Source organism: Scophthalmus maximus, chromosome 10, assembly GCF_022379125.1.
Source record: "Scophthalmus maximus strain ysfricsl-2021 chromosome 10, ASM2237912v1, whole genome shotgun sequence".
NCBI lineage: Eukaryota > Metazoa > Chordata > Actinopteri > Pleuronectiformes > Scophthalmidae > Scophthalmus > Scophthalmus maximus.
Window position 1 is genome coordinate 1,275,001 of NC_061524.1, and position 15,000 is coordinate 1,290,000.

Genomic DNA, 15,000 nt, shown 5'->3' on the forward strand with positions numbered 1-15,000 from the left:
AGAGAAGAGAGAGAAGAGAGGAGAGAGAGAAGAGAGAGAGAAGAGAGAGAGAGAAGAGAGAGAGAGAGAGAAGAGAGAGAAGAGAGAGAAGAGAGAGAGAGAGAAGAGAGAGAGAAGAGAGAGAAGAGAGGAGAGAGAGAGAAGAGAGAGAGAGAGAAGAGAGAGAGAGAGAGAAGAGAGAGAGAAGAGAGAGAAGAGAGAGAGAAGAGAGAGAGAAGAGAGAGAAGAGAGAGAAGAGAGAGAGAAGAGAGAGAGAAGAGAGAGAAGAGAGAGAAGAGAGGAGAGAGAGAGAAGAGAGAGAAGAGAGGAGAGAGAGAGAGAAGAGAGGAGAGAGAGAGAGAAGAGAGGAGAGAGAGAGAAGAGAGGAGAGAGAGAGAAGAGAGGAGAGAGAGAGAGAGAGAAGAGAGAGAGAAGAGAGAGAGACGACAATAAAGAGCGAACAGGACAGAGAGTCAGGAGCAGGTCAGAGGTCAGACAGATTATATAGATTATTATAAACATACAGTATATTTTTATATATATATATTTATATATATATACAGTATATTTATATATATATTTATATCTATATACAGTATATTTATTTATATATATATTTATATCTATATACAGTATATTTATATATATTTATTTATATCTATATACAGTATATTTATATTTATATTCATATCTATATACAGTATATTTATACATATTTATTTATACATATATTCATATCTATGCCTTATATCTGTTGACTTCACGTCGCAGAGCGAAAAGCCAAAGAAAAGACTCGTCTCACCACCTCGTCCATCCTGTTCCATCTGAAAGAGGCGGTCGATGCGAGGAGTCATTGTAAAGTGTTTTAGGTGTTTTGAGATCATCAGGATCAGGTTCCCCTGCGCTCACGAGGCAGATGAACAAAAAGACGCTGAAGCGATGAAGCTACTTAGGCAAAGAGAGACGTTTCCAAAGGTGCGTCTGTGAAGAAACGTGCAGTGAGATGAAACACGTGTGAAGGTCCGGAGAGCGACGCAGGTCACGACGGAGAGGGAGGGAGATTGGGGGATGAGCAGCTCGGGCCAGTCCCAGGAGAGGTCCCAGACCTGGGACATCCGCTGGTCCGTTGTCCTCGGGAGCAGCAGGATCTTAGTTCTGCTCGTTGTTCTGGTGAAACACTCGCAGAGACGTGGACTCCTTCTCTGATGAGATGGGTTTTCAAATCAACATTTGTAGAGTTATAAGAACTTACGACGTCGCGGATGAATCAAGTTATGTTCGCTTTTTTTGGTTTGCAGAGAAAAACTTAAATTTTTAGCAAAATATAAATGTTTCATGACCAACATATCCAGTCCAGAGAGTTTTGATTTACAGTTATGTTGAACGTTTGCTGGAGAAACAAACGTGTGGAGGTTATTTAAGGGAAACCGATGATCAATATTCCTCCTCCTCCTCTTCCTGCTCCTCTTCGTCTTCCTCCTCCTCCTGCTCCTCTTCCTCTTCGTCTTCCTCCTGCTCCTCTTCCTCCTGCTCCTCTTCCTCCTCCTCCTCTTCGTCTTCCTTCTCCTCCTGCTCCTCTTCCTCCTCCTGCTCCTCTTCGTCTTCCTTCTCCTCCTGCTCCTCTTCCTCCTCCTGCTCCTCTTCCTCCTCCTGCTACGGACGACACATGTTTGAGGTATTTCTAAGAAAAAAGAAAATGCCCCCAAGCTTTGAGAGTGAAAAGGAGATTTTCCGGCGCAGAGTAGAATCTTTATCTCGATAATCAGAGCGATCCAACAGGAGATACAGAGATACCTCGTCCCTTCTCTCCTCCTCCTCCTCATCTTCTTCATCCTCCTCCTCCTTCATCTCTAATCTCCGAACAAAGCTGCGTCTCCCATCTCGGGAAGTTTGACGCCATCAACAACTGGAAAACACAGTCAATAAAAGAGGCTCCGCAGAGATGTGACCTCATCTCACCAACGATATCCAGACAAGATACAGAGACAGGGATTTATGTGAGGAGAGGAGAGAGGACACGAGGAGAGGAAGAGGAGACAAGGAGAGGAAGAGGAGGAGAGAGGAGACAAGGAGAGGAAGAGGAGCAGAGGAAGAGGAGACAAGGAGAGGAAGAGGAGGAGAGAGGAGACAAGGAGAGGAAGAGGACACAAGGAGAGGAAGAGGAAGAGGAGACAAGAAGAGGAAGAGGAGACAAGAAGAGGAGAGGAAATGAGGGAGGAATGGGATGGAGAGAAATCAAGGAGAGGAGGGGAGATTGTTACACAAAAAATGTTTTTCTCCAAACGGCTGGAGAATAAAAAAAACTGTACTAATCAAATCACCAACAATGTAAATCTCTCGTTGCACTTTTCATAAATAAGAATAAATCCACTGAATCACACGACGACCGTCGATCAGCTCAGAGTCCAGATATTTACTGCAACGAGTCGGAACGTCATTAATCAGACTAATGTCATGAAATGATGTATTAAATAATATTTCATTGTATTTTTAACGGATGTCTGTCTGTGTTTGAATTCCTGTTTGATGATTGTTTTTCTTGTTGCGTGACCACGTACAGTGGATCAAGTATGAGTTTATGTTGAATCCATGAACTGAATATGAGAGGTGAAGCCAACGCGGAAGAGGCTGAAAACCTGTATTCTCTGTGATGACCAGCAGGGGGCGACTCAGTAACTCCTCCCACTCCCGCTCTGTCACTTCCTGCCTCTGTTTCGTCTTTCACGTCTTGTTGACTTGTTTATTTCTTTAGTTTTTTCAGAGAGCGACTGTCGGTCACATCCTCGTGTCCTCACACCTGAATATTAATATACATTTTAATCAGCACGTCGCACAGCAAACAGTCCTATTACTGCAGGGGAGGACGGGAGAGACACTTCACAAACTCTCCCCCTCTCCGTTGCTCCATCTCTCCATCCCTCTCTCTCTCTCTCTCTCTCTCACCATGACGACAAATTAATCATCTCTCTAACGCCTCGTGAAGCCAAACTTCTTTTTTTATTTTTGGCCTCTTCTTAATTCGGGAGGTGGAGTGTGTCTGCCAGTCATCACTCCCTTCTCCTCCAGACACACACACACACTACACAAACTCTCTCTCTCTGTCCTCTCCACTTCGCCTTTCGCTATTAGCGTTGGAAAGATGAATGTGTTTTCTGCCCGTCGACGAGGATGTGTGGTTGCATCCACACACACACACACACACACACACACACACACCGAGACGCACATGCACATGAAACCACATAACGACGCTCCAAAAGGCCATCATCATTCCTGAAAACATAATTTTTTTTCCTCTCTCTCTCAGATTCAGTATTGATGGATTGCAGCGGAGGAGGAGGAGGAGGAGGAAGAGGAGGGGGAGAAGGAGGGGGAGGGGGAGGAGGAGGGTGTGATGGAGGAGGGGGAGAGGAGGAAGAAAAGGAGGGGGAGAGGAGGAAGAAGAGGAGGAGGAGGAGGAAGAGGAGGAGGGGGAAGAGGAGGAGGAGGAATAGGAGGAGGAGGAGGGGGAGGAGGAGGGTGTGATGGAGGAGGAGGAGGAGGAGGGGGAGAGCAGGAGGAGGAAGAGGAGGAGGGGGAGAGGAGGAGGAGGAGGAAGAGAAGGAGGAGGAGGAGGGTGTGATGGAGGAAGAGGAGGAGGCCGAGGAGGAAGAGGAAGAGGAAGAGGAGGAGGAGGGTGTGATGGAGGAGGAAGAGGAAGAGGAGGAGGAGGAGGAGGAGGGGGAGGAGGAGGGTGTGATGGAGGAGGAAGAGGAAGAGGAGGAGGAGGGTGTGATGGAGTAAGAGGAGGAGGAGGAGGAGGGGGAGATGGAGGAGGAAGAGGAAGAGGAGGAGGAGGGTGTGATGGAGTAAGAGGAAGAGGAAGAGGAGGAGGAGGGTGTGATGGAGGAGGAAGAGGAAGAGGAGGAGGAGGAGGAGGAGGGGGAGGGTGTGATGGAGGAGGAAGAGGAAGAGGAGGAGGAGGGTGTGATGGAGTAAGAGGAGGAGGAGGAGGAGGGGGAGATGGAGGAAGAGGAGGAGGAGGAGGAGGGGGAGGAGGGTGTGATGGAGTAAGAGGAGGAGGAGGAGGAGGGGGAGATGGAGGAAGAGGAGGAGGAGGAGGAGGGGGAGGAGGGTGTGATGGAGTAAGAGGAGGAGGAGGAGGGTGTGATGGAGGAATAGGAGGAGGAGGAGGAGGGTGTGATGGAGGAATAGGAGGAGGAGGAGGAGGGTGTGATGGAGGAAGAGGAGGGGGAGGAGGAGGGTGTGATGGAGGAAGAGGAGGGGGAGGAGGAGGAGGAGGAGGAGGAGGAGGGGGAGGGGGAGATGGAGGAAGAGGAGGAGGAGGAGGGTGTGATGGAGTAAGAGGAGGAGGAGGAGGAGGGTGTGATGGAGGAAGAGGAGGGGGAGGAGGAGGGTGTGATGGAGGAGGAAGAGGAGGAGGGTGTGATGGAGGAAGAGGAGGAGGAGGAGGGGGAGGAGGTCGTGATGGAGTAAGAGGAGGAGGAGGAGGAGGGTGTGATGGAGGAAGAGGAGGGGGAGGAGGAGGGTGTGATGGAGGAGGAAGAGGAGGAGGGTGTGATGGAGGAAGAGGAGGAGGAGGAGGCGGGTGGAGATATTGATCCATGAGAAAAGGCGAGAACAGAGAGAAACACTCATTTTAAGAGGCGGGGGAAGAAGAGAGAAAATGGCCTAATGAGAAGGAATGCGGACGTCAGGTATCAGACTATCGCCTGGATCCACACGGAGAAATGTTCCTATCGATCTCACAGCCGGTCCCACGGACGAAGGAGATGCGGCTGTGGCAGGATTTTTCATTTTCTTTAATATGAATATCAAACCTCACTGAGCTCCACAGATAATCGTGTTGACCTTCAGGAGGTCGTCGAGGTCAAAGTCACGTCCTCCGTCAGACACCAGACGACGTCTGACAGGACGAGTTCGTCGCTGAACGCTCCTGTGTCTGTCGAGGCGTCCGGACCAAACCGGAGCTGGTGCAGTGAAACTCGTGTCAACCGGCGTCTTTGTATTTGTGGATCCTGTCAGTTCAAGAGCAAGTCGGCTGGAAATAAAAACTGTTGGTCAAAGATCAATTGAAACATCTGTTCTCTCTCTCTCTGTGTGAAAATGGTGTAACATGGTGAAAAAGGGCGAGAGGTTCTTTAAAGCTAGGAACAAAAACATGTGTCTGATAAAAGGAGGGAGCAATAAAAAAAGAAAGAAAAGAAAAGATGTGAGACGTCATAAAACAGTAACTCCCATATTGTCATAACTCCGTGTGAGATGACCTTCGCTGTTTCAAGGTCGATCGTCCTCTGGAGGAAACGAGGGAGCAGGAAGTTAAAGTCCAACAGAATCAAAATCCTCTTTTCTCTTTTTTCCCTCCAGGCTGAAAGTCGACGTGGTCTTTTACGTCTGACTTCCACTAAGCCACGTGTGCAAGAGCTTCATTAGTCTTCATATAATAACCCTCTGCATAAAAAGATTTAATTCACTTGTTTGCATACTGATAATATTAAATCAGGTTCATTTAAATGAAGCTAGAAGATTTTTGCAACTGTTGTTATTTCATGAACAAAAGATGGATCTGAGGTTTTTGTAGAAATGATGGAACCGGGGTCACGTGTGTAGAAACACAAAGTTTGAGTTCTTACACCTTTGTCCTCATTATGGATCATCTTACTGATATCTGTGCAATGTCGTCTCAAGGTGTTTTTTTAAAAACTGTATGTCAAGGACTTTGTGAACTTGCAGCTCACAGAGAGTCTGTACGTCTGCTCAGCTGAAGCTGCTGCAGGTGTTTCTCCTCCACGTCTCTGAACCAATGGGAGGCCGGGACACTTCTCTTTCAAATCTGCCCCGACGATTAAAAAGACAGAAAAATCATTTTTGTCAAAGCGCAAACAGAACGTGAAGAGCGATGGGCTTGTTTTAGCCTTGTTAGTGTTGACAGAGGTGTGACTGACCGACTTAATAACCACGCTGTGTGTGTGTGTGTGTGTGTGAAAGAACCACAGGTGACTAAACCCAAGGAGTGTACGAGCAATTGTCCATGATGAATGCAAATGAGTGTGTGTGTTTGTACCGTTTCTCATTTTTCTTCTCTGCCTGATCGAAGCTTTTGTGTTTTCTGATAAGCCCTGTGATCAGTGTGTGTGTGTGTGTGTGTGTGTGTGAGTGTGTGTGTGTGTTTGTGTGTGTGTGTGTGTGTGTGAGTGTGTGTGTGTGTGTGTGTGAGTGTGTGTGTGAGTGTGTGTGTGTTTGTGTGAGTGTGTGTGTGTGTGTGTGTGTGAGTGTGTGTGTGTGTGTGTGTGTGATCAGTGTGTGTGTGTGTGTGTGTGTGTGTGTGTGTGATCAGTGTGTGATCAGTGTGTGTGTGTGTGTGTGTGTGTGCGCGCACTGAATCAGTATTTAGTTGTGTGTTTTCCAACCAAACATATATTATTCCCAGGTGTCATAAATTTTCTTTATCTGCTCCGCTCCCCCTCCCTCCCTCCCGCCCGCCCGCCCGCCCTGCGGCGTATTAAATCCCAACAATTGAAGAATAAATACGCCGCATTAAAACATAAGATATGATATTGATTCATTCTTTGCCTTAAATAGCATTATGAAAAGAAAAGAGAAGAGAGGGGAAGCCATGCAGTCGTGAATAACGGTGGTAGCGTCTTCCCCGCGGGCGGAGGCGTGCAGATGCTAGTAGCTGCGGGCTCATCAGCTTTACGACATAACGCCGCTGCTTTATGGCGGCGGCGGCGGCGGGATCATCGATTTATGCTGATGACTGTGCGTGTGTGTTGTGTAACGCAGCCGTGACACACTGTCAAGAGTGTCGGGTCGGGGGGGGGGCATCACAAGCATCTTAACAGTCAAGACATATGGATGCACAGTATTTATGTTTCAGGAGAAGTATGTTGACGCTAAGGGAGTGACGACGGTAAAGTTAGAAATCATGTACAGGTGAGTAATTCACACACATTTCCAGGGAATAAAACAATAACATTTTGTGCAAATTACAGCGGTAATTTGTTTAATTGTTAAAAATGATAACTACACATTATTTATTTAGATTCATTGAGGTTAACCTGCACGATCGATGTACAGGTGGTCAGCTGTAGTTTTAAAAAATTGTGAGATTTATGAGAAGATGCTTCTCCACAAATCGAGTTCCCAACAGTTGAACAAAGTCATGAAAATGAAGATTAAATAAAGTTGTCCAATTATGAATAAATGAATCTGTAATAAACCTACTTAGAATCAAAGCTGCGCCATGTCACCTACTTCCTGTTATGTCATATTGTTCCGATTCAAATCATCTATCGGAATAAAATCAGATTAAACAGAAGATTTAAAGATTAAATTGATGTTTTATTTATTTAAAAAGGGACGATGCACATTAATTCACATCCATACAGTTCTTACCAGGTTTAGTCACGCACGCAGTATTTTATCCGCATCATGTCCAGACAGTTAAGTGAAGTTTTAAAATGAGTGAAGTTATAATTATAAACCGAATCCTCTCTCGGCAGCAGCTGCGTCACCTGTCACTCACTGAGGATCTTTTTTTAAATGTCGGTGTAATTGAAAGTGTCAGAAGTGAAGTTTATCAATCTGCCACAGCGACGCTCAAGTATTGATGCAGTTTTTTCCGAGTTGGTCTGAAACCGCAGAGGTCGACACATTTCACCTTCCAGCTGTGACACGTCTGACCTCGGACCGAACTCTCGTCAGTTCCTCGTCGAGTCCGAACCTTTCTGACGAATATTGAAGATTTTCCGTCGGAGCAATCTTAAAAAAAAACCACGATTGGTGAGATGGTCGCAGCAATGTTGACCTTCGACACGACAACCTCTGGATACAGATGTTCCAGGTGCAGAGGAATTAGAAATCTGTCCAGATGTGACGCGCGGTCTGTATCGTTACAGAAGAGCCTCCGCACCCAGACACCTCGGCCGGTGATGTAATGTGAAGCGATCAGTCGGCTCGTGTTCCGGCAGCAGCTACATAGTAATTGCAGGTCTTCAGAGAACAGAAGAACAAACAAAGCACCTGCGGAGAGTTCGTCCACCCGAGGAATCAGAGAGTCCACGTGCATTCAGACGTCACGCTGTGACGCATCCCGTTTGTTCTCACAGAGACCGAGAGGAAACCGAAGCTCCGAGGGAGAGTGGTCGTCTTCTTCTCCCGTGTACGTGTTCACACTCTTACATTATTACATTACATATTATTTACACTCGGGACGCCGCGTTTTTAGTCTCCCCCCTTTTTTTCTCTTTTAATTTCTCATTTTTTTTGAAGTGAGTAAAAGTTAACATAAGTAGAAAGGGAGGGAACTGGGAGGACGAGCGATTAAAAGGAGACGTACCATGGAAGATGGAATATATGTATTATAATTATAATTTATAAATGCTGATATAAACTGTTAAAAGCATGTTTTTGTGTGATTCACACGGCGTCGCATCTCGAGGTTTCTCCTGCTCCCCGTCTGAACATGGATGCGCATCGTGGTGATGATGACTCTATTTGCGTTGCCGCGGCGACATTAAAATAGCGGGACGGCGTGGAAATGTTCCCCTTTCCCTCGTTCGTTACACAATTATGCCGAGTCGCACGCTCGGCGGGAAGCAGATGTTGTGTAATTAACCTCAGTGTGAAGTTATGGTTCTGCCCCATTGTCTCTCACCTTCAAGAATGGAAAAAAAAAAAAGGAAACCCGGGGGATGAGACACAGAAGAGGTGAACCGGGCCGAACCGGGCCGAGTCAAACCCGTCGACGCGGAGCCAAAACCAATTAAGCATCGCGTGTCGAAGTCCACAAGCTCCTCACACAGGACGGAAGGTTTGTGGATTTGACATCAAATAAAAACTGTCAACATATTCTATCTGACCTCGGGTCGCGGTGATGGTCGCCCGCCATCAGACTGGAGGCGCCAGTGAGATTGGCGAGATGGGAGCTAACTGGTTAGCATGCTAACTTCAGTAAATAGTAAATAGAAGCAAAACAAGAGTGTGTGTGTATGTGTGTGTGAGTGTGGTCCATGTGTGTGTCTCTTTGCCGACCTGTAGCAGCTCCTCGCGGTCGCCGCCCACCTCCAGCACCACGGCGACGGAGGCGAAGGGACGACTGGCCATCTGCTGCCGCTCTCTCATCAGCTGCTGCAGAGGAAAACAGAACCAGGATGTTTAATCCGAGGGGTAAATATATTTACAAAGTTAAAAAACCCATTGTAAGAGTCCACAATGAGGACTGATGAGGAACCAGCAGGTTAGACGCTTGTGTGTCAACCAGGTTGTAGATTCGGGTACGTGAGCCGGATTATTTGACGGACAGATTTCGGTTTTATTGTCTAACGGACAACGAGGAGATTGAACTGATGGCTGGAAGAAATGGGGTTAAACAAGAGGGAGAAAGTGAAGAAGAAGCAGGTAGAGAGGAGGGGGGCAGAGATCAAAGGAGGAGGATGGAGGGAGGAAGAGGAGGAGGAGGAGGAGGGCAACCTTCATTAAAGACGAAAAGTCAGATGAACAAAGGCCGACGGCGAGGCCTCCATCAGCATGACGTCCAAACACCCCGACGGAAAACACAAACAGAGGGCGAGAAAACAACAAGAAGCAAACATATTGGGAACATGAAGACGCACACACACACACACACCGAGCGTGTTCCGCTTCACGTCAGACGTGTTAATGGGGGTTTGTTCTCCGCGTCTGGCTCGGAGCTCGCCACCTGCTTCATGTGCAACAAACAAACTCATTCCTGTCCAATAATGTGCGCGTCAGTATGTTGCCGGTCGTCGGCGGCAGAAAGTCCGTCTGGTGAACGCACACACAGAAAAACACACGGAGACTGTAGCTTTAAAGGGACAGTTCAGTGGTTTTGAAGTGGGGTGGTATGAGTTACTCATGCATAGTTAATATGTCACCTTATGGAGATGTTGTGAGATGTACGTCCTTCAGCGTACAATTGAACTGATGTATTTTGTTTAGGTCATGTTTTTGGGTGGTCCCCTCTGCAACATCGGGCCTCAGACTCACGCTTCTTCCACTTCTCCTCCAAACTCCATCAAATGACATCGCTGATCTCCATCTCCACAAGGTGACATATGAACTATGCATGAGTGACTCATACAACCCCACTTCAAAACCACTGAACTGTCCCTTTAATAAAGAGAGAACAAAAGACAAGGGAGAGAAAGCAGGAGAGAGGGAAACGACAAAGAAACAAGGCAGAGCGATACAAGAAGGAGTCTCTCCTAAATGTCAGTGGCCTGACCAGTGTGTTGTCTCTGAACCTGCAGCAGGGAAAAGGCGGTTGACATTAACTAGCTGTCAGGTGTTGGTGCGAGCTCCCGCCGCCGGCTGCTCGCCTGCCAGTGTCACGCTCCTTGAGCTCGACTGACCACTGCACCTGTAGCTACATCATCACGGCGCTGGCGTTCTCCGGGCCGACGCGATGTCTTCTCTCGTTACCGGTCACCGCTGCGCAGACGCCGGCGTGTTGCTCGCCGGCGTCGCCGTCCGCCCTCCTGCCGGTGTCGGCGTGGATTTGTGTCGGAGCACAGACGAGGGTCAGGTGAGCGTCTGCGTTCCCCGATTATATCAGTGTATTATTACACAGAAAATGCATATTACCATTATTTTTACTACCGCATTTTATGAAACGGATCATTTTTGTTTCCTTTTTTGTGTCTAACTGCAACGTTGGCAAAAGCATGAACGAAATCAAAGCGTTGGGAAAGAAAACACTGGGCACCTTTGGGTCAAATGGTGATTTTCCAAAAGTGTCAAATAACTTCACATCAAACCCACAAGAAAAGATTCCGCCCCCCCCCCCAGAAAAACTTTAGTTTTGTTTCTGGTTCGAGAAGACGGAAAGAAAGTGATGTATTCACATGGTGTCGGAAGAATTCACGTGAACGTCTAGAAAAAGGTGCTGACGTCCGGAGTGACCTAGATTTGCCTTCAAAATAAATATTTATCATCATTTATATGCCGGTTTCAAACCAGAAACTTTTTCCTCGGGCTTCGTTAATATGAAAATATTGGCGTTGAAGGAGATGTTCAAAACGTGCTAAACGTGTCAATACATCACGTTGTGTTTTACAGCCGCCGTCGGAATTCAGAGAAATGGGTTCGGAGGAATAAAACAAAGACACACCAGAGGGGGAGTGGGTGTAAAACAACATTGTCTGGAGTCAAGGAGACACACACACACACACACACACACACACACAGACACACACACACACACACACACACACACACACCTCTTCCCGACAAGCGTTCCCTCCAGTCAAACAACATTAACAACCGAGTCACTTCTCAAAGAACAACGTGTAAATTTTAAGGTCATTCAAGCTTTTGTACAAATTGATGCTTTTGTGTTTCTGAGTTCAGTTTCTACTTTGAATGAACTATACAACAACACGCGTGAAACAATGTTCACAGTCCAGAAGACTCAAATACGGTTTAAATATACATCATGTATTTTGCAGTTTTTCTCCGTAGCTTCACTTTTTGTCAACTACAAAAAACTTTATGCATACAGATGCTCGTGTTACTGACCCTGTGTGTGTGTGTGTGTGTGTGTGTGTGTGTGTTCATGGTTACTGAGCATCCATGCGTGAGCTCGTGTCACATGAGGTTTTCGTTCATCTTGTTCTTCCCTGAAGCCGCCGCCGCTCCTGTATTCATGAGATTAGACAAACTGGTCAAGGTGAGCCGGGTCACAGTGTGTGTGTGTGTGTGTGTTCACCTGATAAATGAGTCTAGACAGAGGGATTATGATAAGACATAAAAAGTGGGTGTAATATTCAGCACCCTGTTAACTTTTAGAGACGAGTCGCTTCGCAAGTGAACACGCGTGGAATTATTTTGCGCTCACCCCGACGCATGTACACACACATACAAACTCGTGTGTGTGTGTGTGTGTGTGTGTGCTCATGCATGTGTTGTGAGTTTAATGCCCCCGCTGACAAGTCCTTGAGTGGGCAACAAGGACGAGGCGGCGGCCATCTTCTGTGTCTGCCTGTCGGGCTGTAAATCAGACATAAAACGGCTAATTAACTCTGCGGCGCTGTAAACAAGCCGTGCCACAGCAGACACCGGCCACGGGACGACAACGGGAGGAGTGTGTGTGTGTGTGTGTGTGTGTGTGTCACCGGAGCTGGAATTCACACTCAGCATCAGGGAGAAACAAAGTTAAATTCCCTTTCAGTATTTGTCCGAGCCTCCGCCACATCCACACATCCATCCATTTGTCCGTCCGTCCAGCGGAGACGAACAAACAGCCGCGAGGGAAAAAAATTAAATAATACGAGCGAGCTGCAACAATGGAGCCAATCACACGGTGAATTATGCTTCACAGAACGCAGCTCCAGCACCTGCACGAGCAGCAATTGCAGCTCCCGTCAGACGGACTGGAAACATCCGTAACGCGCCGTCTGACGCACGTCTGTGCAAATGACGGGTTTCACATCGGGCGAGCGGCTCGGCTATGCGTGTGTGTGTGCGTGTGTGTGTGCGTGTGTGTGTGTGTGTGTGTATAGTAGGTCGCTTTTGGAGAAGAATTAATGCAGCGGCGTGAGCGTTTCTGTAAATATATACACAGAAGCACTCGGGCTGGACAGTGACATGTGACGGTGCACTGGAGCAACACGTGTGTTTGATATTATCTATAATGATTTTAATAACAGATGGATGGAGCCACCTAGTTTCATGTGTCTGTCTCCATCCATGATCTTTACCACTTTATCCTTTAAGGGTCGCGTGCTGACCCTTCATGCTTCATGTTCGTGATGGACTGTGGCGACAGTCAGGAAACCATGAACATTTCTAATCCAACATTATTGCCACTTGTGTTTTCGCCCCTTGTGGACGTGACGCAGCGACAGCAGCTCCGCTCCTTCGTCCGTCTGGAGCCGGACCACAGGGTTTGATCAACGCCGACAGGCCGGAGCAGGTTTAGGGTCTGATTCATGTTTCAGTCAGCGATGTGAGGGACACGGGACTCTTCTATAGAACTCTGACTGGCTGCTCCCAAAGCGTTTTGAACGATGTATGTTTCACAGGAAGTGTTACGGCTCCTGTCGGTGTCCTGGGACGAGCGCAGAGGAGTTATGAAGTCCCCATGACAGTTTGTTGCCTCCACCAGGCCTCGTTGGGAAGAGAAGAGTACGAGCCGCTCTGTGTCGGCCGGACGAACTGAAACATCTTCATACATGTCAGCCATGTTCCATGTGCTGGGGGATGCCATCGGAGATGCAGAAGATGCGGCGGCGCTGCTAAACGGGTTCTATTATGGACATTAAAGACTGCACCTGCTGTTGTTCTGCTGCCAGAAATGTCGCTTTTCCCGCAGCAAAGTGTCAACAAGGAGTTTCCCTCGACGTTCAACGGCACCGCGGGAAACACGAATACCTCCCCAGACCCCCAGTGGGAAGTTTAAATTAAAAAACACAATCATTCACCATATATTTATATATTTATACACACACACACACACACACACACACACACACAGGGGTGAAAAAATGCCCAAAAAACAAGATGCAAAGAGAACTTCCCCTGAAAGCACACGATAACATGGACACAGACACATTCATAAAACCGCGACTAATTCTGATGCGTTTTCAATTATGCCGTGGTAATGTGGCGTCTGAGGCTCGCTGCTGTGATGAGCGCATGAAGAGACAGGGAGGATTTGCACCTTTGCTTCTCGGCATAAGATAAGATTTGATATTCACGCTCCTGGATGAGGAGTGAATCCGTCCGAGCGGAGCGTCTGAGAGTTTCACACAATGCAGCTGCTGCACAAAAGGACTCGCACATGGCTGCACTCGTGGATCCACTTCATGAAAACACCTGGAACACACACACGCACGCACGCACGCACGCACGCACGCACGCACGCACGCACGCACACGCACACACACACACACACACACACACACACACACACACACTCCTCCGCCTCCTGGATCTGTGTGCCACAGGGGCCACAACGGAGAGGCCATAACAAATCTCATTTCCGGCTTGTTTGCCAAGTTTCCAGCTGAATGTGGACGAGAGGGATCTGAGGAGAGTAAACACGAGCGCAGAGATCCTCGTCTGATAGACGCCAACACTCCAAAGCCTGGCTTCCAGCCGCGCCATCGCCGAGGCCGGAAAACAAAGCACTCCAGGATGTTTGTGTCGGTCACAGCACCAGGAAACAACCAGTTGGAGGAAACCAATCGTGTAACATAACGGTGTTTGGTGCAGATTAGAAATACAAACACCAGTGTGAGGAGCGGCGACCTGGACGTGGGAGAGTTTGGAGCGAAACTCGACATGTTGGTTGAGTTTCTGCAAAAAACACAAAACGAAACCTTGAATTTGCATAATTGACGCCGTCGGCTTCAATTATGCAAATTCAGCTTGTTTCAAAGCCATAAAAGGGCATAGTGGAGTATTTGATCCGCAGAGGACGGATTCATTTATTTTGAAATAAGGGATCAGACCAACAGACTCAGCTTCCTCAATACAAATCACAGCGTCGGTGACGCCTGCGGCTTCCAGATCCTCAGACGCAGTTTTCCCTGAAACTCCTGGCAGACGCCTGTTCCCACTAATGTCCCGCACAGCGTGAAAAGTCCCGTCACGTTCTCCTGCAACTGGAGCTGCAGTCGGTATCAACGTGTGGCACATTACGACGTTGTCAGAGGTTTGCTCTGCGTTGGCTCAGACTTATAAAAACTCCAGTTCCACTGCGCACTAGAGTTTTGAATCTTGACGTCCACTCAAACTGCCACGTCTTCACGAATGTTTTATTCTTCGCGTTGGTCCCAGTTACTGCGTTTCCCACATTTCACGTGGCGAACCACTCAAAGCACTTTTACACGACGCGTCACATTCACGCTGAAATACATAATTCACAGAGCTTTTCAAACACAGGAGGGGGGCCGGGATCAAACCGCCGGCCTTTCGCTCAGTGGACAACCCGCTCCACCGTCGTTATGTATCGAACTCAACTTCACACACGAAACCTAATAAAGTTAACTGAAG

At 47.7% G+C, this 15,000-nt stretch overlaps 1 protein-coding gene across 5 annotated transcripts in view; it reads right to left on the minus strand.

The window, feature by feature from the left end:
* Positions 1-15,000, minus strand: part of atrnl1a (attractin-like 1a) — a 148,908-nt gene that overhangs the window by 14,189 nt on the left and 119,719 nt on the right. For 4 of the 5 annotated variants that reach the window (XM_035605647.2, XM_035605644.2, XM_035605651.2 and 1 more), the window contains one exon: positions 9,016-9,111. In XM_035605647.2, coding sequence (XP_035461540.2) covers positions 9,016-9,111 — 96 coding nt within the window. Of the gene's footprint in view, positions 1-5,413; positions 5,813-9,015; positions 9,112-15,000 lie in introns of those variants that run through there. The other variant, XM_035605649.2, reaches the window with a different exon arrangement.